At 44.7% G+C, this 24218-nt stretch overlaps 1 protein-coding gene across 5 annotated transcripts in view; it reads left to right on the forward strand.

Moving 5' to 3' along the window:
- PIK3C2B (phosphatidylinositol-4-phosphate 3-kinase catalytic subunit type 2 beta) overlaps positions 1-24218 on the forward strand; it is a 79052-nt gene that overhangs the window by 7052 nt on the left and 47782 nt on the right. For 3 of the 5 annotated variants that reach the window (XM_027870874.1, XM_027870873.1, XM_027870871.1), the window contains 3 exons: positions 17166-18188; positions 21717-21817; positions 23087-23241. In XM_027870874.1, the coding sequence (XP_027726675.1) occupies positions 17253-18188; positions 21717-21817; positions 23087-23241 (1192 nt within the window). In that variant the 5' untranslated portion in view covers positions 17166-17252. Of the gene's footprint in view, positions 1-10824; positions 10919-17165; positions 18189-19735; positions 20043-21716; positions 21818-23086; positions 23242-24218 lie in introns of those variants that run through there. The other 2 variants (XM_027870872.1, XM_027870876.1) reach the window with 2 other exon arrangements.

Consider the following 24218-nt stretch of genomic DNA (forward strand, 5'->3'; position numbering starts at 1 on the left):
TGAAATATATATATACATATACAATGTGTACATATATTATAAATATGCATGCAAAATGTAGACATCACATACAATGTGCACATGTGTTATAAACATGCATGAAACGTACACACATGTGTGACACACATGGCATAAACCCACACGAAACATGTATATTGCATGTAACATATATGGTGTAAATATGTATGAAATATATTGCATACACATCATGCAATGTGTACATGTGTTATAAATATGTGTGTGGAAAATATATATTATATATAACATGCATGTGTTATGAATGTGTGAAATATATACATTAGTATAACATACACCTGTGTTATAAATATGTGTGTAGAAATATATACATTATATATGACACACATGTATTATAAATGTGTGTGAAATGTGTACATTATATAAAACATACATGTGTTATAAATGTGTGTAGAAATAGATTATATATAACGTACACATGTGTTCTAAATCTGTGAAATATATAACATACACATATGTTATAAATATGTGTGTAGAAATAGATACATTATATATAACATACATATGTGTTGTAAATCTGTGAAATATAACATACACACGTGTTACAAATATGTGTAGAAATAGATACATTATATATAACATTATATATATTATATATAATACATTAGGTGTATGTTTATATGTATGTACATGTGTATATGTGTACGTATATTACCCCCCTCCTTCAGTTCTTTGTAATGTTACTCCTGTTTAATGGATGACAAAGCTGAAGCTGAGAGAGGTGAGGTGATTGGCCCAAGGTCACTCAGCTACTAAATTTCAGAAGCAGCACTAGCTCGTTAACAAGAACAAGGATTTTCTGATTACCAGTCCAATATTTCTTTGCACTATACAGCTGCTACTACGGTTGTTGAAGCATGAACCCTGGGAGAGCTTTAAAAAGAAAAAAAAATTTAGGTTTGTTTTAGTCCTGCCTGGGAAGGAGAAGAGCTGGAAGTTGGTTGCCTTGGGTTCTATGCTGGTTCAGCCCTTCAGTAGCTGTGTGAAGCCAGGCAGCTCTGTGACCTCAAACAAAAGATTGGACTAGATGGCTCTTTCCAGCTCTAAATCTAGAATCCTTCCAGCTTTAATACTCTGTGAAGCAAGAGGCTTTCTAGAATGCCTTTTTAGTTCTGGAGACATTGTGGTATTGTGGAAGACACACTAGAATTGGAGCTAGGTGAGCCAGGTTCAAATCCTGGGGCCATTAATTGATAGCTGTGTGACCTTGGGAAAGTCACTCTGAGCCTTATCCTGATGGGTAGGAAAGTGCCACATTTCAAGTTGTCCTTTAGGAAGATGACTGGCCAGGGAGTGTGGTTGAGGAGAGACTTTCATTCTCTATCTTAGGGCTGGCACGTAATAGGTGCTTGATAAGTGTTTATTGACCGACTGACCTACCTCTCAGGGTTAGGAGGAAAACACTTTGTAAACCCTGGGCAGAGCACTACATGAATTTGAGCAGAGTGGCAATGATAGCAACAATAATTCTCTGTTCTGTGGGTTCTTCCCCAAAGAGGAGGTAAGTTGTCCTTGGCCCGGTACCTGAAGTTGTCATAAAGGTTGTTGTTGTTTGTCTTTTGTTTTTGAAGAAGACCAATGACATCATACCCTCTGGAAGGTACTAATTTAGTAGAACTCTAATTTTTTTTTAGATGTGGTTCCAGCCAATGATCTTATTTGTGACTACAAACAGTCACACCTCTGCACTCTTAAACAATCTCCCACACACCGTGCTAACTGGTGTTTCCAGTCCACACCCCACTGGCTGCCAACCCAATCTGGAAGAATCTGGGTCTTACCTAATAGGAAGGGTCTCCAAGCTTGATGCTCTCACCCTCTGGATACATATGATAGAGTGAAAGTTCCCTGGGAGTATTCTTCCCTATATTGGAAGCTGGAGGAGACAAATGGAGGCATGGTCCTTGCCCTCAAGGAACTTCCATTTGAAGATACAAACAGAGAGGAAAGAATCAGACCCAGGTATCCTACCTCCAAGCAGTGCCCTTTTCTCTATCATAGTGACCTCCATTGAAATCCTTTGGTCTGGTGCTGTTCAGCCTTCCACTTTTGATGCCTCTGAGGCAGTTTGGTGTGACCCCGTTAAGAGCTTAGGAAGGGCCCTGATTCTCTCTGACCTTGGAGGTAGGGTGGAGGGGTCAGTTATGTGGAGATCCCAGGGCCAGGAATGAGAGCAGATTCTTTGCTCATCCCTGGATTTTGTAGCCTGTCCTGAACCGACCCTAGGGCAGGATATCCTTTCAGCCAGGGTTGTAGGAAAAGTGGAGGCTCCCTCTTGGGGAGCTGTATGATCTGGTTCACCACTGCAAGCAAGAACCAGTCTGGGCTAAGAATTGTACCAAGGCCAGGACCCCAAATCATGGCAGGAACATCTTGACCTAAAGAGACCTCCTGCTATGTGTGAGCTCCTGAGTCATGAGTCCTCTCCTCCCACCCTCCTCAGGCATTCCTACAGAGCTCCCTGAAGGCACCAAACCCAGGATCTGGCCTGTGGCTACAACTGGGAGTGGCCTAGGAAGGAAAAGGGGAGGGGGAAGACTTCTAGGTCCTCCCTTCTGCCTCCTGTAGCTGTAATATTGGGTGGGGTGACAGATCAGGCTATCCGGTAACATCTACTGGCAGGATTGCTCTTAAAGGTATGTGAGTGTGACTTCTGGAGCCTCAGAAACCTACCCGTTCAGTGCCTCCCTTGAGGACACCTGAAATTCTCACCATTAGTGAGAATTAGGATTTATTCCTTTGGATCAAATATTTCCCTCTCCTGGCTCTTCTATTAAAATTTAAATACCTCTGGAAGAGATAATATGTTGTCTATACTATTAATCCTACTGCCAGTAAACTTGCTTCGTGACCTTGTTCAAATCCCTTCTTTCTGGGCCTCAGCTTCCTCATCTGTAAAATAATATGTATACTACCTATTTCACAGGGTTGCTGTAAGAAAAGCCCTCTGTAAACTAAAGTGCTCTGTAAATGCTAGTGACCTTGTTTCAATTCAACAAACATTGGTTAAGCACCTACTTTGTATCAAGCACTGTGCTTTTGTATCCCCAGCACTTTAACACATAGCAGGTGCGTCATAAGTGTTTATTGACTGACTTGTTGATTGACTAGGTGCTGGACCACTCTCCTTCCCAGGGTTTTGTTTCCTCATCTGTAAAATAAGGAGGTTGGAGGAGGCTGCGATCTGATCTCTAAAGTTCCTTCTAGCTCTGACAGCCCTGTCTGTGATCTTTTATGGGAGGAGAGGGCAGAGAGCAAAGGGGTGGGACTTTGGAAAGTAAACTGTGGAGACTCCAGAGCCTTGCCTAGAGCAGCACTGAGGATCAGGCACTTATCATGCGCAGAGCCGCGTGGAGCTAGCCCAGCCTCCTGTCTCTCTGGCCTCTATCTTTGGGTTCCCTATCGCTTCCTTTGGCCCGACTCCCAGGGCGCTGAGAAGGAATTGCAGAGCCACGGTATCAGGCCTCCTCTTTGGGTGGCTGCCTCCCGTCCCAGCTCTCCTCGAGGGACTCCGCTGCCTTTAAGGAGAAGGATTTAGGGATCGCCTGGAACTGCAGCCTGAGAGCTGGAAGAGTCAGCCATCTGTGGTCCTCAAGCTCCATTTTCTCATCCTTCGTCACAGATGCTGGTGACCTTCCTAGGCCCCTTGCTCTGTTTATACTAAAGCCGGTGTTCCCAGTAATGTGGCATTTGTACTGCCTGGAATATTTCTTCCTTGCCTGGAAGAGTAGGTGAAGAGTCAGAATATGTGTGTTGGTGTATATATATATATATATATATATATATAGTGTGTGTGTGTGTGTGTGTGTGTGTCCCAGGGGACTGTCAGGCCTTGGGAAGAGAGAGGCTGAGGGAATAAAGTCTGGGGTGCTTCTGGCCCAGGCTGAGAGTGGGGAATGGGGGCAGGGCTATGGCCAACAGAGTGTTCCCACGGATGGATGGCTTAGCCATTTTCTGCTTGGGTTCCTTGGCCCCTCCTTACGGCGGAGCAGGTGGCCTGGCTTCCACACAGCCTGTCCCCCGCCTGCTGGCTCCATCCCCCTGAGCACCCAGCCTCCCCCCCCACTACTTTATTACCACCATATGGGGTGACTGCTGGCCCTTTCCTCTCGCTTGCTACCCTGCCTGCTGTGAGAGAATCATTTGGGGACCAATTCCCCAGGCCCTTCTCACCCCAGGGCTCTAATCCATCTGTGCATGGGGGGTGGGGAGATGAGGAGGAGGGAAGACGAAAGAGAGATTGGGGGGGGAGGTGCTGTGCCTCTTCCCATTTCCCTCGGTTCTGCTCCCAGATTGCTGAATCCTATCATTCCTGTCACCATGTTGGAGCTCAGCAGCAAAAGTTGGGAATGGACAGATCTCTGGTGACCAGGAGGACCTGGGGTCCAATATAGCAGCCCTGCCTCAATGTGACCTTCCTTCACATTGGCCCTTGGTTTGCCCTAACATGATCCATGGGGGGGGGGGGGGAGGGGGAAGTCTTCTTTATGACGAGGAGACCATGGAGGATGATGAGGAGAAAGAGAGGGAGTATAGCATAATTACCCAATAAATTATTATAATTTAACGGATTGGAGTTGGGGAGTTAGAAGCTTACCCCAGACAAAATACTTGCTTAATTCTTTGGATATTTTCATTGACACCTTCTGTTATCCTCTACCCAGTAGAGAGCTTACACTGGTGGTTCCATATTTCCTCTCTCTCTTGACTTTTCTTTTCTCTGTCTCTCCCTCCTTCGCTCTTTCTCTCTCCTTATCTTCTTTGTGTGTTCCCTCTCTCTTTCTCTCATTTTCTTTCCCTCTCTCTGTGTCTTTTCTTTTCTCCTCTTATCTCTCTTCTCTTTCTCTTCTCATCTCTTTTTCTTCTCTTTCTCTCCTCTTGCCCCTCCCTCCTCTCTCTTTCTTCCTCTCCCTTTACCTATCTCCTCTTTTCTTCCTCATTAGAGGTAGCTAGGTAATGCAGTGGATAGAACACTGGGCCTTGAATCAGGAAGTCTTGACTTCAACCTTTAGACACTTACTAGTTATATCACTCTGGGTAAGTCATTTAATCTCTGTCTGCTTCAGTTTCCTCAACTGTAAAATGGGGATAATACTAGCATCTACCTTGAAGGGTGGGAAGCGTGGCTGTGAGGATCAAATGATCCTCACGTAAAATGCTTAGGGCAGTCCCTGACACATAGTAGGCCTTTAGTAAATGCTTGCTTCCTTCCTTTCTGCTGCTTCTTTTTTTTTCTTTCTTTCTTTCTCTTCCTTCCCTTTCTCTCCCCCTCCCAAACCCACTAAAGGGCAGGAGAATAACTATGTTGAGTTTATGCCTTACTTTATCAGTATCTTCCTCCCTGAAGGAAGAGATGTGTTAGCGTGAGATTTTAGCCCTGTGAGGACCCTAGGGATATAGGCGTTGGCCTGATACACTGGTTTTGGTGCCCTAATTTTTCCATCTGTTGAGTCCTCAGGCAGAGTAGAGACATGGTGGCCACTGAGACTGTCACTCTTGTGCAGCTCACAAGGGAGGGGTCATCTCACTCCTGGCCCTGGGGAGTTGGATTGCTGAGAAAAGTTTGGGTAGGAGCTAGGAAAACTTGATTGGAGGCGATGGTAAGGGGGCAGAAGGAAGACAAGAAATCTGGAAGTTTGGCATTGTTGGGGAGATGGTTGAGTCCAATGATGAAGATTAGAGGGGAGAAGGATGGATGGACATAGGGAGAAAGGCTTCTACTGAAGCTGACCTTCTCCCTCCCATGCCCATTTCACCACTGAATCCTTCTAACTCCTTGAAGGGCTTCACTCGGATGTCTTATTCCTCCTGTGATTTATAGCGTCTCTGGGAACCTGAATTTCGACATTTTTGTTGGGGTTTGGAAGGGGAAAGGTTCAAAACGAGAGGACACCTACTAAATCTCTAGACTGGAAGATTGACTGATCACAGTGGGCACCACCTTCCTCACTGGCAGTTTCTCTCTCTCCTAACTGCCTTTCTTTCTGCCCTCTGAGGGCCCAAGCAGGTGGGGAGGGGAGAAGGGGGTCAAGTCTTGAGTTACCAGGCCAGTGCTTCTGGAAGGAAATGCAGGCTTGACACCATAGAGTGCAAAGCAGGAGTTGGGTTCTGAACTTCAGGAGGGCTGGGTCAGACAGAAACCTGACGTAGCTGCATTGGGTCCTGGGAAACAGCCCAGGTTTAGAACTTTCTACTTCCTGCCAAGACTCCTCGTCTTTGCCAATGGTTCCATTCAGCAATCTGGTCCTGGCCTTAGATCTAAAGTATTGGCTGGAAGAGGGAGCTTTCCGTTTCCACCCACCCTCACCCCTACCTCCCCTCATACTGCCTCCTGCTTCTAATAGCTAACTAGTCATTTCATTCCACAGTCTGAAAGGCAGGGATGGCCTAACCACTCCAAAGTTTTACTAGTTCAGGTTGTACATACAGATAACAAAACTAACTATATAGGTTGACAAATAGTAACAGGTTTAGAAGAAAAGACCTCTGGGTTCCATTGGATCACAGAGTGACTTCAGAGGTGACCTGAGAAAAGAAAGTAGACATAAATGATATTTGTGGACAGTATCACTTTCAAGATCCCAGAAATCATTTCTATTTTGCTAGATGCTGCAAAGGTCTTTATTAGATCATTGTGAAAACTAAAATAGGACACATCTTACTTTACTAACAATTTTTTTTATTAACAATTAACAATTAACAATTAACTAGTAACACTAGTCACTTCCCAATATACTTTGCTCTAAAACCCTCCCTTGTAACAAAGAAAAACAATTAAGTAAAATCAGCAGACATGGTGACCATAATTAATAATGTATGTGATATTCTGCACCTGTAGTCCCACGCTTTTATGTTTTATCACTTGTCCTTTGGAGGCAAAATTGGTTATTACATTTAGTTTTAGTTCAGATGAATAGGGTACATTTTAATATGTGGAGAGATTAGAGAGGACTCTGAGAAGAAAAGAACAGATAAATAAAGGATTGGAGAACAGCTCCTACTAGGAAAGGCCAGGGACTCCATTAGAATGGGGAAGAGAAGCCAGGGGGAGGGAAGTGTGTAACAAATCTCTGAATGAATATGTATGAGGACAATGCAAAGACCAATTATTTTTCATTACTACAGAGAATATTCCTGTTCCCCTTCCCCCATTCTGTCCCTTGTTGGGGGAGGCATGGGAGTGAAGAGAGAGATACAGAGAGGAAAAGAAGAGAGAAAGAGAAAGATGAGAGAAAGACAGAAAAAGAGGAGGAGAGGAGGGAGAGAGAAAAAGAGAGGGAGAAGGAAGAGGAAGAGAAAGTGAGAGAAGAAGAGAGAGAAAGAGGAAGAGGAGAAAGAGGAAGGAGGAAAAGAAAGGGAGGAGAAAGAGGAGGAGGAAGAGAAGGAAAAGAGAGGGAGGAGAGAGAAAGAAGGAAGAGGAGGAAAAGAGAGAGAGGAGAAAGGGGGAAGAGAGACACACAGAGAGGAGATACGGCTTTGCTGAAACCTTTCCCCCCCTAAAAGGGGAAAGAGAATAAGCATTTATATAGTGCTTACTATGTTCTGGGTGCTGTGCTAAGCACTTTACAAATATCTCATTTGATCCTCGCAACAATTCTGAGAGGTAAATGCTGTTATTATCCCCATTTTACAGATAAGGAAACTAACTATATAGGTTGACAAATAGTTACATGTTTAGAAGAAAAGACCCCTGGGTTCCATTGGGTTACAAAGTGAATCCAGAGATGACCTGAGAAAAGAAAGTAGACATGAATGATATTTGTGGACAGTATCACTTTCAAGATCCTAGAAGTCAAAGGTGAAGTGACTTGCTCAAGGGCAAACAGTTCCAGAAAGGGTATAGGTTCAGCTACAAGGAAGACCTCCCTGATAGAGTGTGTGATTATCACTAGGAGAGATGGCTCTTGTGGCTTGTAGGACCTCCAACTCTAATGGTCTAATGGACCTTTAATTTAGAATCACTTGCCATATAGCTTTGATGGATCAGGTATTGATGTCCTAAGCAGTTAGGTGATGCAGAGGTCAGAGTATTGACAACAGAATCAGGAAGACCTGAGTTCAAATTTGACCTCAGATACTTACTAGCCATGTAATTCTGGGGAAGTCATCATCAGACTCAGTTTCTTTATCTGTAAAAAGAGGATAATTATAGCACTGACCTCCCAGGGTTGTTGTGAGGATCAAATGAAGTAATATATGTAAAGTGCTTTCATGAATTACAGTTTATTAACCGGGGTCCTTGCTAATTTATCTTTAATGTTCTCTTCTGGTTGTAGGAATCTGTACCAGGGAGAGGTGTTTTATTTTCTGCTTATGTACCTGGACCTGTTGGTGCCTGGTTTGTTGTGATCAGGTACAAGATGCTGGGTGGAAGATAGAAGAGGATAGGGATTCTGCAGCTTATAGTGGAGGGGGGAGAGTGGTTCCCTGCCTGCAGATCTGGTGGGTCCAGTAGGCTATGGGCAGGGAGAGGGGAACCTCAGAAATGCCCCCCAAAGGTCAGAGGTCATATGGTCTCTGACATCTTGACATTACCGTCATCTTGCTTTGGATCTGGAAAGGATATAGTTTTTAAGGGATATGAAGGGCATCCTGTCCTAGCCTAATCTAGGAAACAACCTCATTCAACAACAATGATTTAAAAAATTCATTAGGAAAATCACTAAGGTACAAAATCCCTGAAGCCTAGGGGTCTTGCTGCACTCTGCACGTGTGAGGCTCCCTCTTTTCTTTTTGCTTTTTATACCCCTTTCCAGATAGCCAGAGGATAGATCCAACTTCCCAACAGTCTACATTCTACCCTGGGGATGGAGTGGGGGCAGGGGAGAGAATTACCATTCTGTATCTTTAGCTGGTTGGTCGAAAAGAAGAGCCAGATAGATTTTTGGTCCTGTAGTCGTGAAGAGGATGATTGTAATATCACAATCTGTTTAGCAGTCAATCTCTTCCAGCCCTGATGGTGTAATAACAACTCTATGTTCCATAAAGTTTTAAGGTTTACAAAGCATTTTGCTTACAACTGGTAGTACAAGTGTTACTGTGCCAATTTTTAGAGATGATGCTGAGAGGGTCAGTGACTTACCCAACATTACACAGCCAAACCACTTTGATCTCAAGCACACCTCTCTTTCCTTTATAATGTGCTGTCTCTCTAATATGATCCCATAATACTGGGAGGGTTACCTGGGAACGCCTTCTTTTCCTGGCACAAGGACACTGGCCTTGATATCTTCTATGCAGATCAGATAGCACTCTAAGGGTGGACTCACCCCTTCCCTTCCACCATCTCACTTGGTACCATGGTGTACCTTTACCCTCTTTCTATTTCCTCCTCCTCCCCTCTCTCTCACTTCACTCTTAAAGTGCTAGCTACTACATAGGCTGAGATTAGTGTCTGGTGATGCACAGATCTTGGCACTAATCCACTCAACCATGAACCTGCCCTCAGTATATACCAGCTGGCTGTATTGTAACTGTGGGGCCTGGTTTCTGGGGCCCCTCCCACCATCCTTTTATTGAGGCTTACATCAGTCTGATAAGTCTAATATCCCTCCTGGGATCTCTAGCTGCTTTAAACCACCATTGGGCTGTCCATTTTCATTGCTGCCTGGCTCCATAGCCTTCTTGAAGGACATGGTTTAAAATGGCTTCAAGACTGCTGTTTCCAGCTACACTTTCTGGTGTCTCTTCCCTTCCCTCACCCATTTCACAGAGATTTGCTACCTGAGGTCTGGGTACTAGTTAATGTTATAACAGAGCATCAGTCATCTCTGGCCAGGTTGAAGGGGGAGCAGCAACTATAACCTGGCCCCCAAACCCTGTGCTGCTAGCATCCACTTGTAGGATCCACAGGTATGGCCCTTGGCTCTCTGAGGGTAGGGGAAAGTGTCTATTGTCTGCCGATCCAAAGAGGCCTAAAGGAGAGGACCCTGGATGATGAGAGGCAGAGATTGACCTGAACTATCCTGAGGAACACAAGAGACTAATTCCTATAGCATTCATGCAACCCTTCCTCTGGAAAGAGATACCTTGGGGTGGGGGTGGGGGGTCCTGGGTTCTTTGAGAGGGGTAGCTCCATTTTTTTCCCTCTCCAAATTGCGCAGGTTAGTTTCCCTGATGTTTCCACGCTACTGTCTGTCCAACCGTGCCCACTGTCTAACCACTCCACTTAACCTTCTTTCCATATCTCTCTTCAACTCCAGAGCAGGCTTGGCTGAGGAGCAGCTACTGGTGTGGCCTAAGGGCAGGAGATCTGTCATTTGGTTGGGCTTAGAGCCCTGTGGCCGCTGTGGTTCTGTTGACCTGGCCCAGAGTCAGGGGGATGTTGGTTAGAGTGGGATAGACTTGTCTCTCCTCCGTCTGAATTCCAGGCTGGGAGGAAGCTCGGGGAGGAGGGCCTACTGGTTCATCTGCTTGCTTTCGTCTCCATGTATTCTCCCCAGACCCCTTCAACCTCACCCTGGTTGGGGGGTTGGGGATGGGCATGTGGGACAAGGTCACTGGAACCCTGGAACTTCTTCCTGTGTCTCTATTGAAGGGAGAATGGAGAACTGAGGGTGGGGAGATGGAAGAGGGGCAGCATTTAGAGATTTCTTTGTATTGCTCCTGTGGCATGAGGGGATGCAATATGGGCAGGGGAGGTGGGTAGAAAGAGCAGTCAGACACAGCTGAGTGAAGTGGTGGCATCAGTACTCCCGGACTGTGGCAACAGGGCTACTCTAACCTAGACCAGACTGACTTAGACACAGGGTGGAGCAAAAGGGGTGGTGAACGTGACTGGTGAGAGTGTCTACAGGCAGAGAGGTGGGTTGAGGTTGAGAGAAGCAGACTATTGCCTTCAGAATTGGGCCCAGAGTCTTCTTCCATTCATGTTTTCATTGTGGTGAGTGAGATTGATCATGGGTGTTTGTGTGGATCTGGGGTTATGGGTTGGCGTGCCTCAGAGCCCACCCAGTTCGTCCTAGAATTGATGATAAAGCTGTGATTAGACCTAACCCAGAGTTGTCAATGTGATTTCTGTTGACTCTGCTTCTCTTAATTAATTCTCTGTCACTTTAGAATGGTGGGCATTGGAATAAGACCAGTTATTCCTGAACTCTTTGCTCCAGAATTCTCTGTGGGAAGGGGATTGATGGGTTGGGTCCTATTATCAGAGTAGGAAGGACTCTTGATTTGGAATTTTTTTTTTAATATGGCTGTTGATAGCTTGAACTTCTTTATAGAATTGTCTGTTCATATCCTTTGGCCATTTATCTATTAGGAAATGTTTCATGTTCTCATGCATTTGAAAGAATTCCTTATTTATCTTGAATATCGGATCTTTGTCAGAGAAATTTGTTGTAAAGATTTTTTCCCAGTCAACTGTTTCCCTTTTTCACTTTAATGGCATTGGTTTGTTTGTGTAAAAACATTTTATAATGTGTCTGTGTTATCTCTTGTGACCCTCTCTAGCCCTTGTTGGGTTATGACTACTTCCCTATCCACAGTTTCAGAAGGTACTTCCTTCTTTGATCCTCTAATTTGTTTATGATTTGATCTTTTATATCTAAGTCATGTAGGAAGATTGCTTGAAAGATCATCTTCTCCATCCCTCTGTATCTAATTAAAACTATCCCAACCAAGGCAGCACAATGGATAGAGTGCTGGTCCTAGAGTCAGGAGGACCTGAGTTCAAATCCTGCCTCAGACACTTACTAGCTGTGTAACCCTGGGCAAGTCACTTAACCCCAATTGCCTCCAAAAAACGAAAACAAAAAACTATCCCAACCAAGTGAAATCCTGACCTGTGTTTAAGGACTTCCTCTTCCCTCCACATACAAAAAAGGAGAGACTACAAAGAAACAGCCCTGACAGAAACTTGGAGCTGTTTCTGAAGCCAAACCTAGCCATCCTTTAACCAACAAAATTTTCTCTTGTTGCCATGCTTGAACCTGGAGGAAAATTTTGAAAGTTCCTCGTCAGTTAGGTGATGCAGAGGTTAAGAGTATTGGCAAGAGAATCAGGAAAACCTGAATTCAGATTTGGCCTCAGATACTTACTAGCTGTGTGACCCTAGACAAGTCATCACCAGCCTCAGTTTCCTCATTTGTAAAGTGGGGATAATTATAGCACTGACCTCCCAGGGTTGTTGTGAGAATCAAATGAATCACTGAATCTCTTTATACGAATGTCTGCAGTTTCTCTTTCCCTTAATTCAATTGAGATCTGATCAAGGTTAAAAAAAAAGCTTTCTAATGAATTGCATATTTAGGTGACATGTATGTGGTTCTTCCAAATTGGCAAAACCAGGGGTGGGGAGCCTTCGGCCTTTTAGGTACTAGGTCCTTCTAGGCCATATGGCCTTCTAGGTCCTTGGGTGCATTTGACTGAATCCAAGTTTTACAGAATAAATCCTTTTATTAAGGGGATTTGTTCTGTGAAATTTGGATTCAGTCAAAGGGCTGCACATGAGGACCTAGAGGACCATATGTGGCCTCGAGGCTGCAGGTTCCCCACCCCCTCATGAGCAACTCAATGTCACTGTATTACAAATATTATTGTCCTGTTCTTCAGATGAGGGAACTGACATTGGGAAAGACAAAATCACTTGCCTGAGTTCTTTTTTGTTAACTAAGAGAGGCATAAAACTCTCTAGTTAGCAAGGCAGAGGAGGAAGAGAATTCTTTTATTGAAAAACATGTGATCCTCTCTCTCTCAATCAGTCAACCAGCAGTTTATGAGGATTCTTCTATGTGCCAGATAGTGTTGTTTTAGGCACTGGGGAGGTAGTAAAAAAATTAACGGGGTCCCTTCCTTCAAAGAACCTAATTTCTACCTAGAGTAGCAGCATTTACCTAGGTAAGTAGAAGCACATATGAGGTAAAAACAAACCAATTTCAAGAAATGGGGCAGTGATCACCCTGGGCTAGGATCCTTTGGTGTGGGTAAGTCTGGTTTATCAGGCAGGTAAACATAAGCCTCCTTTATCTCTAGCTAAGGGTCTCAGTCTAACCTTAGCTAGTGGCACTTGGTTTTAAATGGTTGGGCCAATTTAGGATCCTGGAGCAAGTCCTCTTCAGGACTCCATACTCAATATCATTTTCCAGATATCAGAACTGTGCTCCCTTTAGCTTCTTGTATTTGGTTCTTGCCACCTTGAAATTTTGACATCTTCACAGTACTTTAAATAATACAGTAATCAGGTTAAATACAATGGACTTTGCTGGTACCATTCTATTGAGGTTAGAACCCACATCCTTCCTTTCTGTTAACTATCAGTAAACTACAAGTGCGTAAAGTAACTTGTACCGTCATCTCACGACTGAATGCCTTTGCTTAGCTATTTTTAAAAGAATGTACTTTGTGGAGAGCCTGTGTTTATTTAGCACAGTGCCTGGCACAGAGTATGTGCTACATAAATGTTTGTACACTGAACGACTCACCTCAGTGCCTAACATTTATTACTGCCAGGTGCTAACTGAAATCCTTTCTTGCTCCAGCAAAAGTCTATTTCCTCAGTGGAAATGAAGAACATTGGGATTCAGATTGTCTTCCTGGCTGCACTTCCTACCCTGGAGGTTTTCACGTTGGTGCTTGGCTAAGGTTACCCCAAGAATCTAACAATTGAGGTGTTCCCAGGCCAGGCCAGTACAGGAACGCAGCCTGCTCTGCTGGAAGGTCCAGGCCCACTCTTCAGGGTCAAAGATTAATAAGCTTATTAAATGAATGTTTATTGACCACTGGCTCTCTGCTGAGCACTGACATTTACTCCCAAGTAGCCAGACTACCAGGTTTACATTGACAGGACTGATGCAGTGTAGGGCTTCTCTAGAATTATGGCCCATCTCTCCTCAAACTGAGTAACTGCCTGGTATTTGGAAAGGACCCTTTCTGTCCTCATTAGAGGGGTGAGCAAATGTGAAGGGAATGAGAGCTGGAGAAGCCAAGGGAAAAGAGGGTGGGGTCTTGCCAGGAGAGCTGGCATATATAAGCTTTTGAGTATCAGCACTGGCACACTGGGTCAACCCCATGGTCCATGAGGGAATTTTGTGGGGTAGTGGGAAGAATGAGGAATTTGAGATCAGAAAACCTAGATTTGAGTCTCAACTTTGCTGCTTATTAACAATTCAATTCAATTCAACAAAAAATTATTAAATGTCTGCTATGTACAAGCCAGGCAGAAGAAGTTATTAGGGGAAATTCCAAAGGACCTAAGAGGGAATGGGATTAAGGACATGAGTACAAGTGCACCTTTTCCTTGTGAAGGTTTCCTGATTCTCTGAGACTGTGTCAAACTTTGAAGAAACAATGGAAAGCTGAGGGAGCTGATGGTGGATGGCATCAATCTCCTCAATAAAATAGGAGATATAATCATCTGAAGAAAGAGAGATGAAGTGAGGGCAGAGCTGGGTGCTTGACAGAGGAGAAGGCTTGGGACAGCTTTGGTGGCAAATGTCATAGGGAGTTAATCAAAGATGAATTAAATGATTACTGTGCAATGGTGAGGTCCCAGATGAGGCAAGTAACACAAATTTGTATTAGACTGGTCTGCACAACTTTGTGAATCCTTCCAGCAATCTTCAGAGATTTAGAAGTAGAGAATGCCAGAAGAGAGATGGTGGAGGTAGCCCAGAATTGAAGGTTAGCAGCTTGTAAATGAATATTGGGCAAAGGGGCAGTGGATTCAAGGTGAATGGTGGTGCTTTGCTAAATTTATTGACTCTAGGGTCAACATCGAAGGGTGTAAAGTGAGACTAGAGTTTATGGACTAGAAGACTGAGGGAAGATTGAAGATCAGAAATTGTGGTGAGGGTTAAGAGAAGGTGCAGAAGGAGTGAGATAGTGGAGAGGTGGAAGGACAGTCGAGGGTTGAAATTGAAAGAAAATTTTAGGGTTGAAGATATTAGAGGTAAGAGAGTGTTATAAGAGTCTTCCTGGGGGTGACTGAGGTAGAGAAGAGATGAGTTTTTGGAATTAAAGAGGTTGATGAACACCATCAGTCTGGATATTAAAACTGCCAAGGATAAGAGCGGAGGTTGGGGTGAAAAGGAAAAATGTGAACCCCTAAGTCTCCCAGAGCTCCAATTTCCTTGTCTGTAATATGGGACAATCATATTTGTACTCCCCACTTGTATCCCACAAAGTGGACCCCCTAACCACTCTCTCATAGAGTTTTGGTGAAGAAATTACATTATATTTGTATGTGTGTATTATGTATAACCTTTATCATAGCATCATAGATTTTAAGTTGGAAAGGATGTTGGAGTCATTTAGTCTAGTCCTCTCATTTTAAAGGTGAAAATCTGAGACCCAAAGAATTGAAGTGACTTGTCCCAGGTCACTCAGCTCATAAGGTCTGATGTAGACATTTAAACCCAAGTGTCCTGTTTCAAAGTCCGCTCTTCCATGACGCCTCTATGTAATAATCACCAAACAAATGCTAACCATTAATAGCAATATTTTGTTTCCACTGAGGCATCAGAGCACAGGTTGTGGGGGGATGTGGTTATTCTTCTTCATGTCAACCTTAAATACCATTTTTATATAGAACTTGAAGGTTTGCAAAGCACTTCTTATAACTTTAGGAGGTTGATAGTGTGAGTATTATTATCTTCATTTTGCTAATTAAGAAACTGAAACTCAGAGAACTCAAGTTGACTTGCCCAAGGTCACACTTTCAGTATGTGTCAGAGCGGGCACCTGAATCCAAATCTTCTGATCTTAAATCTATTGCTCCTCCTGGGTGTCCTGTGAGGCCTTGACTTCCACCTAATAACTCAATATGGAGCCAATGAATCTATCAATCATGGATTTACCCAATCTCTGTTTTAGACATGTACCAAGTCCAGGGGTAGCATGTGAAAAGATGAATTAAATGATTACTTGGTAATCATTCATATTCTTCATCCCTTAATTCAATTGAGATCTGATCAAGGTTAAAAAAAAAGCTTTCTAATGAATTGTATATTTAGGTACTAGGCAAGATTCTCACCGGATCAGCAGAAATCCTACGGTTTTTAGTGGGTGCTGTGTTCTTTCGGTTGGCATAACGTAAGGCATACGTGCAGGGAGGGACTTGAGGAGGCATGGTCTTGCTCCGAGCTACAGGCTTCCCAGGGGTGTCCTTGCCAAATCCCAGGAGCCCTCAGCCCTCTTTCCAGCCCCTCTTGGGATCCTGAAGCAACTCAGTGTCATAGGTAGACTTCAGGTTGAGGCGAGTTATTGCATCATTGATGCCATCATAGTCCACAGACTCCAGGAGGTTTTCATGTGAAGGGAATGAGAGCTGGAGAAGCCAAGGGAAAAGAGGGTGGGGTCTTGCCAGGAGAGCATATTTCAGACACATTCTACTACAAACCTGTGTAGCCAACAAGGGAAATGGTATTATTTTCCTTACAGAGTTATGTGGAAAGTGCTTCACAATTAGAAAAGTGTGATATAAATGCTAGTTGTTTTTTTCATATTTCATATGTTTATTACCTGTTGGGTAAAACATTACAGTGAAATGCAACAAGCACTTATTAAGGCTCCTAGTGTTTTGAGATTTGGTGAATGAATCCATGTTAACTTTCTCTATATCCCTATGATTATTAACACTTTAATCATATTCCCTCTCATCCTTTGTCTTTCTGGAAGGAAGAGTTCTAATCTTTATAGTCTACTTTCTAAGTAAATGGTAGGAGCTATTTCTTCTTGGGGTGTGTTATAATAATAATAATAATAATAATAATAATAACTAACATATGTCCCTTTAAGGTTTGCAAAATGCTTTACAAATATTTCATTTGATCCTCACAATAGCTCTGGAAGGTTGGCATTATTATACTTAAGAAAAGGAGTTCAGTGACTTACCCAGGGTCACACAGCTAGCAAGATTTGAAAGCAGTATTTGAACTCAAGCCTTCCCGACTTCAGGTCCAGTGCCCTATCCATTGTGCCTCCTAGCTGCCGTGTGTGTCATGGTGTATGTGTGTGTTTATGTGATGGGATGGAGAACCAGAGGTCTCTTTCCCCAACTGGCTTAGTCCTGAACACTGAGGAAACAGAAACTGGATCTGTTAAGTTCTCTTTATATAGCAATTAATGTGCAGTTAAATTATCATAATAAGCTTCCTGATGATTGACCGGAGTCTTTGTTTTCTCCTTGACAGGTGCCTGGGCACCATGCCACAATCCATAAGCCCTGAAGTTGGCAGGAAGTAACAGGCTCACTTACCTGTTCTCCATCTAGCTCCACCATGTCTTCAACCCAAGGGAATGGGGAACACTGGAAGTCCCTGGAGTCTGTGGGCATTAGCCAAAAGGAGCTGGCAATGGCTGAGGCTCTTCAGATGGAGTATGATGCCCTGTCCCGGCTGCGGCATGATAAAGAAGAGAACCGGCGGGCCAAGCAGAACACAGACTCCTCTCTTATCAGCTGGGATGGGCCTGTCCTGGACTTCTATGGCAAGCCAGTGGGTGGGAAGAACGACCTTCAACTTCTTCGAGGTCTCTCAGGCTCTGATCCCACCCTCAACTACAACTCCTTCTCCCCACATGATGGAGCCCCTAACCACTCTACCTCTGAGGGCCTCCAGCCGGGACCAGATCCTTGGCTGAAGGGCCCCCTCTCTGGAGACTATCTCTATATTTTTGATGGTTCAGATGGAGAGCTCTCTCTGCCTCCGAGGCCAGAGGACAGGAATAGCTCCCCCAAGAAGCTGTCCCCACCCCCGATTCCTCCTCGGGTTTCTATCTGGGATACTCCCCGCCAGCCTCCCAGTAAAACCTATTCCCTTTCTCCTAAGCCTTCCGAACCCAATGACATAAACACTTTTTCCTCAAACCGGCAACCCCCCAGAAAGCTTCTGGGTCATCGAATCCTAGAGGAAGAAGAAGAACCCGAGAATGGGGGCCAGGAAAACCTCCTGGAGTCTGTGGACTATGATGGCATCAATGATGCAATAACTCGCCTCAACCTGAAGTCTACCTATGACACTGAGTTGCTTCAGGATCCCAAGAGGGTCTGGAAAGAGGGCCGAGGGCTCCTGGGATTTGGCAAGGACACCCCTGGGAAACCTGTAGCTCGGAGCAAGACCATGCCTCCTCAAGTCCCTCCCCGCACGTATGCCTTACGTTATGCCAACCGAAAGAACACAGCACCCACTAAAAACCGTAGGATTTCTGCTGATCCGGTGAGAATCTTGCCTATACCTTTCCTTATTCCCTCTTCCTCCCTCCATCTCTCTTTCTCCCTTCCCTACTCTCTTCCATAGGCTTAGGATATCCCTATCTTCAGTGTGCTGAATCTCAAGCTTATGGGTTCTGGTGTCATATTCTGGTCCCTAAGCACAAATGTAGAAGGATTAAATACGGGTGGGATGACGTGGAGTTTAAGATGTTGGCATGACTGGAAGAGGAAGGTGGAGAAGAGTAGAGTACAGCCACAGTCCCTCACTAGGGCACATTTGGCCATCTTGGCCAAAAAAGAGTTAAAAATAAGCCTCCCATGGGTTCTGATCCCAAACACTGCCCCAAACTAGCTGTGTGACTTAGCAAATCATTTCAACCCGGTTTTCTCATCAATTAAATAGAGATAATAAACATAATTATGATAAAAAAAAACTAGCATTTATATCACACTTTCCTAATTGTGAAGTACTTTCCACATAACTCTGTAAGGAAAATAATACCATTTCCCTTGTTGGCTACACAGGTTTGTAGTAGAATGTGTCTGAAAGAATTTGGAAAAAGTGAAAAATTTTATATGAGCATAAGATAAAATGATTTGCCATCATTATTATTATTGGTAGGGACTCTCACATTTCCCCCAGACCAAGAGATAGGAATGATAGAGTTCTTTGTTTGAAGTTGAGAGGACCTGGGTTCAAATTCTGACTCAGACATTTACTAGCTAGGTGACCCTAGGCAAGTCACTTAACCTCCTTGAGACTGTTTTTTCATCTATAGGGATAATAGCACTTGCCCCAATTTTTTTGGGGGGGTGGGGGTTGGTGTTCAAATCAGGGAATGTGTGTAAGGTCCTTTGCTGGTGTTAAAATTCTATTTAAATGTTAGCTGTGATTATGAAGATGATTCCCCCAACAAAGCATCCTCATCCCCATTATCCATTGTGCAGATAATAGTACAGCAATTTTTTGTTGTGTGAAGAGCAGGGTGGTTCCTGATTCTAGACAAAAATGTCTGGGGGCATCTCTACAGGTGGGTGGGGATCTGGTCCTCAATCGTAGGTTCCCAAGTCTGGGAGCTTCCCATCTGTCCACCTGAAACACTTAGGCCACAGAATATGTCATGACTTGATGTTTTCTATAATTGTCCCTATCCCACCTACCAGTTCATGTCCCCATTGGGAATCTAGGAGACCCCCATGGATGACATGCTTATCTCTCTGTGTCCGGCAGTCAAGAGCCATCCAAAATCTGATTATGAGATCACTCTCCCTCCCTCAAGGGATGCCCCCAGAAAAGTAAAACTGACTCTGCTCAACGCTAGAGCTGGGAGCTTTTTAAAGCCCCCTGATCAGAGAGGTGTGGCTGTTCCCGCTATTTTTAGGGGCTGGGTGATTTCTGCTCCTGGATCCTGCTTTCTCAGCTGGGTGAGCTGTGCCTGTTTGTCGGCTATCCTGGCAAGGGGGTGTTACCTCCTGCCTCCCTCCCTCCCTCGGTGCCTGGCTCCAGTGTGTCACCAGAGCTGAAGGAGAGAGCTGCGAGTCTCCTTGAAGAGCCTAGGGCAGAGCTGGCAGCTCTTGCCTGGGGCAGGGTGGAATGCAGCCTCCGTCTTCCCTGCCCCCAGTCAGTTCAGGAGCTAAGCCTGATGGAAGAGGGGCTGCCAAAGACCCTCCAGTTCCACCTCCCAGGTTTCATCGGGCTTCCAGTCAGGGGCACTGTCCCTGTCCCAGGCCAGTAGAGCCAGTGATAGGAATGGCTGGCTCTAAATGTCAGCCGGATGCCCCTGCTACCAGTCTCCGCCTCATAGGCTCCCTCAGTCAGCAGTGGGTGATGCCACCAGGGCCTGCCAGCCTAGTTAACGTAAGTGGGTTTTGTCGTTGTTGTTGTTTTCCTTTGGTGCCAGTGAGTGGTTCTGAAAGGGCATGAAAATGGCCTTCAGCAGCCGCTCTGTTCTCCTGCTTTCTCTCCCTCTCTCTCTCTCCCTCCCTCCCTTCCTTTCTCTCTGGTGCTATTCTGTGGGCTAATTGCTGACAGTGGGGCTATTGTTTTGACTAGGACACATGCACAAACTTGGCAGAGCTGGGGCCTGGCACACCGCGGGCTCCTGCTGTTGCCTCCCCCATCTCCCTCTGTCTGGGGAGTATGGGTAACAAGAGAGAGAGGAGATCTCCTGGAGGAAGTGACCTGGGTATTAGAATCAGGAACTCCTGCTGATTCTGTAACCACTCATCTCTCTGTGAGGGGAAGTAGAAAGAAAAGGCAGTGAGAATATCTTGTGTCAGGGGAAGTGAAAAAAGAGGGCATCAAGAATAGTGCCCTTGACCAGTTTGTCCTATCTGGAGGCTTGTTCCACAGTCAGTGTGATCCGCAGGCTTTGACCCAAGGCACAGCCTTCTGGATAGGTGCCATTGTGCACATCACCCTCCATCAGCACACCCACCCCCACCCCACTCCATTTTCTGTCCTAGGACTGTGCTACAGGGTATAGTTTGAGCTTATTAGCAACCTGCATCCTCTCTCACCCTAAGTCTGACTACAGCTTTGTGGTGGGGGCATAGGCTGCAGTTCTCTAACCCCCTCCTTTCTCTCCACCCTACTCTCCTCACCATTCTTGGTGCTGAAGCAGGCATTAGGAAGAGGCTCAGCTTAGGTGAGAGAGTCTTGGAACCAGAGGACTCCGGACCTGGAGAGAAGCCAGAGGTTTCCATTTGGTTCACTTCAGCCCTGAACAGCTGTTTTTTGCTTTCTTCCCCAAATAGTATCTACTAAAAAAAAAAAAAAAAAGCCTGCGTGTCTGAGTCAGTGATCTATGAATTCTAGGGCTTGGTACTGTATTTATAAGGGACTATTCTGCCCTTCATTGACTTTTATTTAGGGTCGGGCATCTCCAAAGTAGGTTTGAGTGGATATCCAGTTGTCTGAGGTCAGGGGTAGGGTTCGTTTGTCTAGGGATCATCAAGTGGTCAAAAAGATGCTGTGTCTATTTTCTACCCCACCGCTAGCCTTGAGAGTCTGGCAGCCTGGGGTCATGGGAATCCCCATTCTGCTAGGCTGGGGCCAGCCGGGTAACTCTGTAGATAAAGCTTTGGACTAGGAATTAGAGAGGTCAAAGCTCAAATTCTGCCTCAGAGTCCCTCTTGTGATCCTAGGCAAGTTATTCCTCCCCTCTCAGTCTGTTTTCCTCATCTGTAAAATGGGAATAATAATAGCACCTACCTTACAGGCTTGTTGTGGGAATCAAAATCAGAAAACGTATGTAAAATGCCTTGCAATCCTGAAGAGGCTATATAAATGCTGTTATAATTATTATGTAAGCCTGCCACTTCTGAACCCAAACTGTCCCCAGAGCTTATATCCTTTATCTTCAATTCAGTTAGTTCTATAATAGGGTCTGGGCCAACCTTGAGTCTATTTGATTTTCTTGGGCCCATTATCAGAAAGAGAAGATCCCAGAGTGGAAATGGTATGGGAATGGGAGGGAGAGGGGGAACCCAAGGATGAAAGGCCATTAAATCCAGGCAATCTTTCCCTAAGGTGAGCCCCCGGCCCCGATCTAATGCCAATGGCTATGAGCTGTTTGAAGTCTCGGAGGAGAGGGATGAGGAAGTCGCCGCGTTTTGCCACATGCTGGATGTGTAAGAAGGGATGGGGTCAGGGATGGGGTTTGGTGGGGGAGGTGTGGTGGAAAGGTTAGACCACTTGTATCCAGATCTCCTATGAGACCCCAGTCCATAGAGGCAGAATCTTCTCTTAAATGGGCATTTCAGACTGTGAAGTTGAAGACACTTTCTTATGTTAAAAGATAATAGAGGCAGCTAGGTGGTAAAGTAGATAGAGCACCAGCCCTGAAGTCAGGAGGAACTGAGTTCAAATCTGGCCCCAGACACTTACTAGCTGTGTGACCCTGGGCAAGTCATTTAACTACAATTGCCTAAAATTTAAAAAATTAAAATAAAAAGATAATAATCACACATGAGTGGAACCTTGAATCAAGGCCCTGTAGTAGTATGTTTGATTTCTAGCACGATCCCTGATGGCACTTGGGGAGAAGTGCACAACTATGGATTTGAGGGTAAGAGTAATGTTAGAGTTAGCCAGTGAGGAACTGAATCCTCAAGTAATATATGCTCATACAAACTTGATATAGAAAAAGAAAACATCAAGCAATCAACAAACATTTGTGTTTGGTGCTGGGGAGTCAGAGACAAAAGTCTCTGTCCTCAAAGAGCTTACATTTTAATGAGGGGAACAACATGTCCATCCATAAATTGGCACCCAAAAGATACACAAAGGCTAGATAGAAGGTAATCTTACAAGGGAAGCATTAGCGGCTGGGGAGACTCGATCTTGAAGGAAGCTAGTAACTTCACAAAGGGCAGCAGCTCGTATTTATATAGACTTTCTCCTCTTCGATGAAAAGCAGAAGAGTTTGATGGATTGTGTGCTGACCTCTGAGTGAGAAAGCTATGGACTCAAGTCCTGCCTCTGACACAGATGGGCAAATCACTTTATATCTCAATGTTCTAAGCAATTCTCTAAGACTCTAAGAGTCAAAAAAGGTTCTTTACTATATTGTTTGAGGGAATTTCCCCACCCTGTATCAGTGGTATCACAGGTATAGTCCCTATCTTTTTTCTGGTTGTATCTGTAATTATGTACATTTTTTCTTCTTCGTGAATCCTTAGATGTTCATGCAAAGCAATTTGAAAAACCCTGGCTTAGGTAACCAGAGACTGTGAGTGCCTATTAGGTACCTCCAGTCTAGGTTCTGATAATTATGCTGGGGAGTGGTGGGTATTGTTTTGTGTGTGTGGGGGGGGGGGATACCCTCCCCACAGGTTATGTCTTTGTGTCCTGAGATGTTGTTACAGAGAAAGGTACTTCCTCTTCCTTCTTGTTTCTAGTCTTCGGTCTGGCTCTGACATCCAGGACTATTCCCTCACTGGCTACGTCTGGAGTGCTGTCAACCTGAGTCCAGAACACCTTGGTGCTGGGGTGAGCCTCAAGGTGACCGTGGTGTGTGAAGGCTTACAAGAGCCACTCACCTTTACCTGTGATTGTAAGTCAGTTATTTGATGGCTGTGACCTCCAGTTAGCATGTCAGGTTTGGCAGGCCCTCGTGATTTTATGCGATACTGATGATCTGAAGGGGAGCCTTGAGGTGGGGAGCATAGAGATAAGGGCCAGAAGCTGCTTAGGGTGAGATGGCTGGTGGAAGGAGGAGGGGAAAGGAGGAGATAAGAAAAGGAGCACAAGAGAAGCTGGAGGGAGAGAATGCTACGCCAGATTGCTTCAGCATCTCTTCCCTCTCACCCACTCCTTATCAGAGTGCACCCCTGGCCTTGCCTCAATGAGGCATTTTGCTAGGGTGGGCAAAGAGGGTCTAAAGACCAACCGTAGTTTCAGAGGACTCATAATGAAACATGCTGCCCACCTCCTGACAAGAAGGCCATGGACTCAGTGCAGATTGAGACTTCCTAATGCAGAAATTTGTTTTGATTGACTATGCATGTGTGTTAAGAGTGGTTTTTGGGTTCAGAATTCAGAAAAGAATTGAGTAGGGTCAGAGGAAAGAAGGCAGATTTTCATTGATTCGGAAAAAAAAGATTTAATTAAAAAGAGGGTCCAAATAACCTCAGGTGACTGGCTCTGGAACAAGGGATCTTAGACTGACAGGAATCGTGGACTTCAGAGGTCATCTAATCCAACCCCCTTATTTTACAGATGAGGAAACTGAGGCCCGGGGAAGTTAAGGGTCCAAGGTCGAAAAGGTAGTAAGTATATGTGAGGTTTGAGTTCCCCAACAGGACTCTACAGCCTGTTCCCTCAGCAGAGAGCTAGAGCATTAAGCCAGACATTCTGGGTTCAAATTCTGATTGTCCTTCTAAACTAGCTGGGTAACTTTGTGCAAGTAATTTGATTGTTACAGGCCTCAGTTTCCTCTTCTGTAAAATAATGAGGCTGGCCTAGATAACTTCTAGGATTCTTTCCAGCTCTGAAATCTATGATTCTATGAGTTGAAAGGATCAGGTAAGA

This window comes from Vombatus ursinus, unplaced genomic scaffold, assembly GCF_900497805.2.
Source record: "Vombatus ursinus unplaced genomic scaffold, bare-nosed wombat genome assembly UNPS02014798.1, whole genome shotgun sequence".
In the NCBI taxonomy this organism is placed as follows: domain Eukaryota; kingdom Metazoa; phylum Chordata; class Mammalia; order Diprotodontia; family Vombatidae; genus Vombatus; species Vombatus ursinus.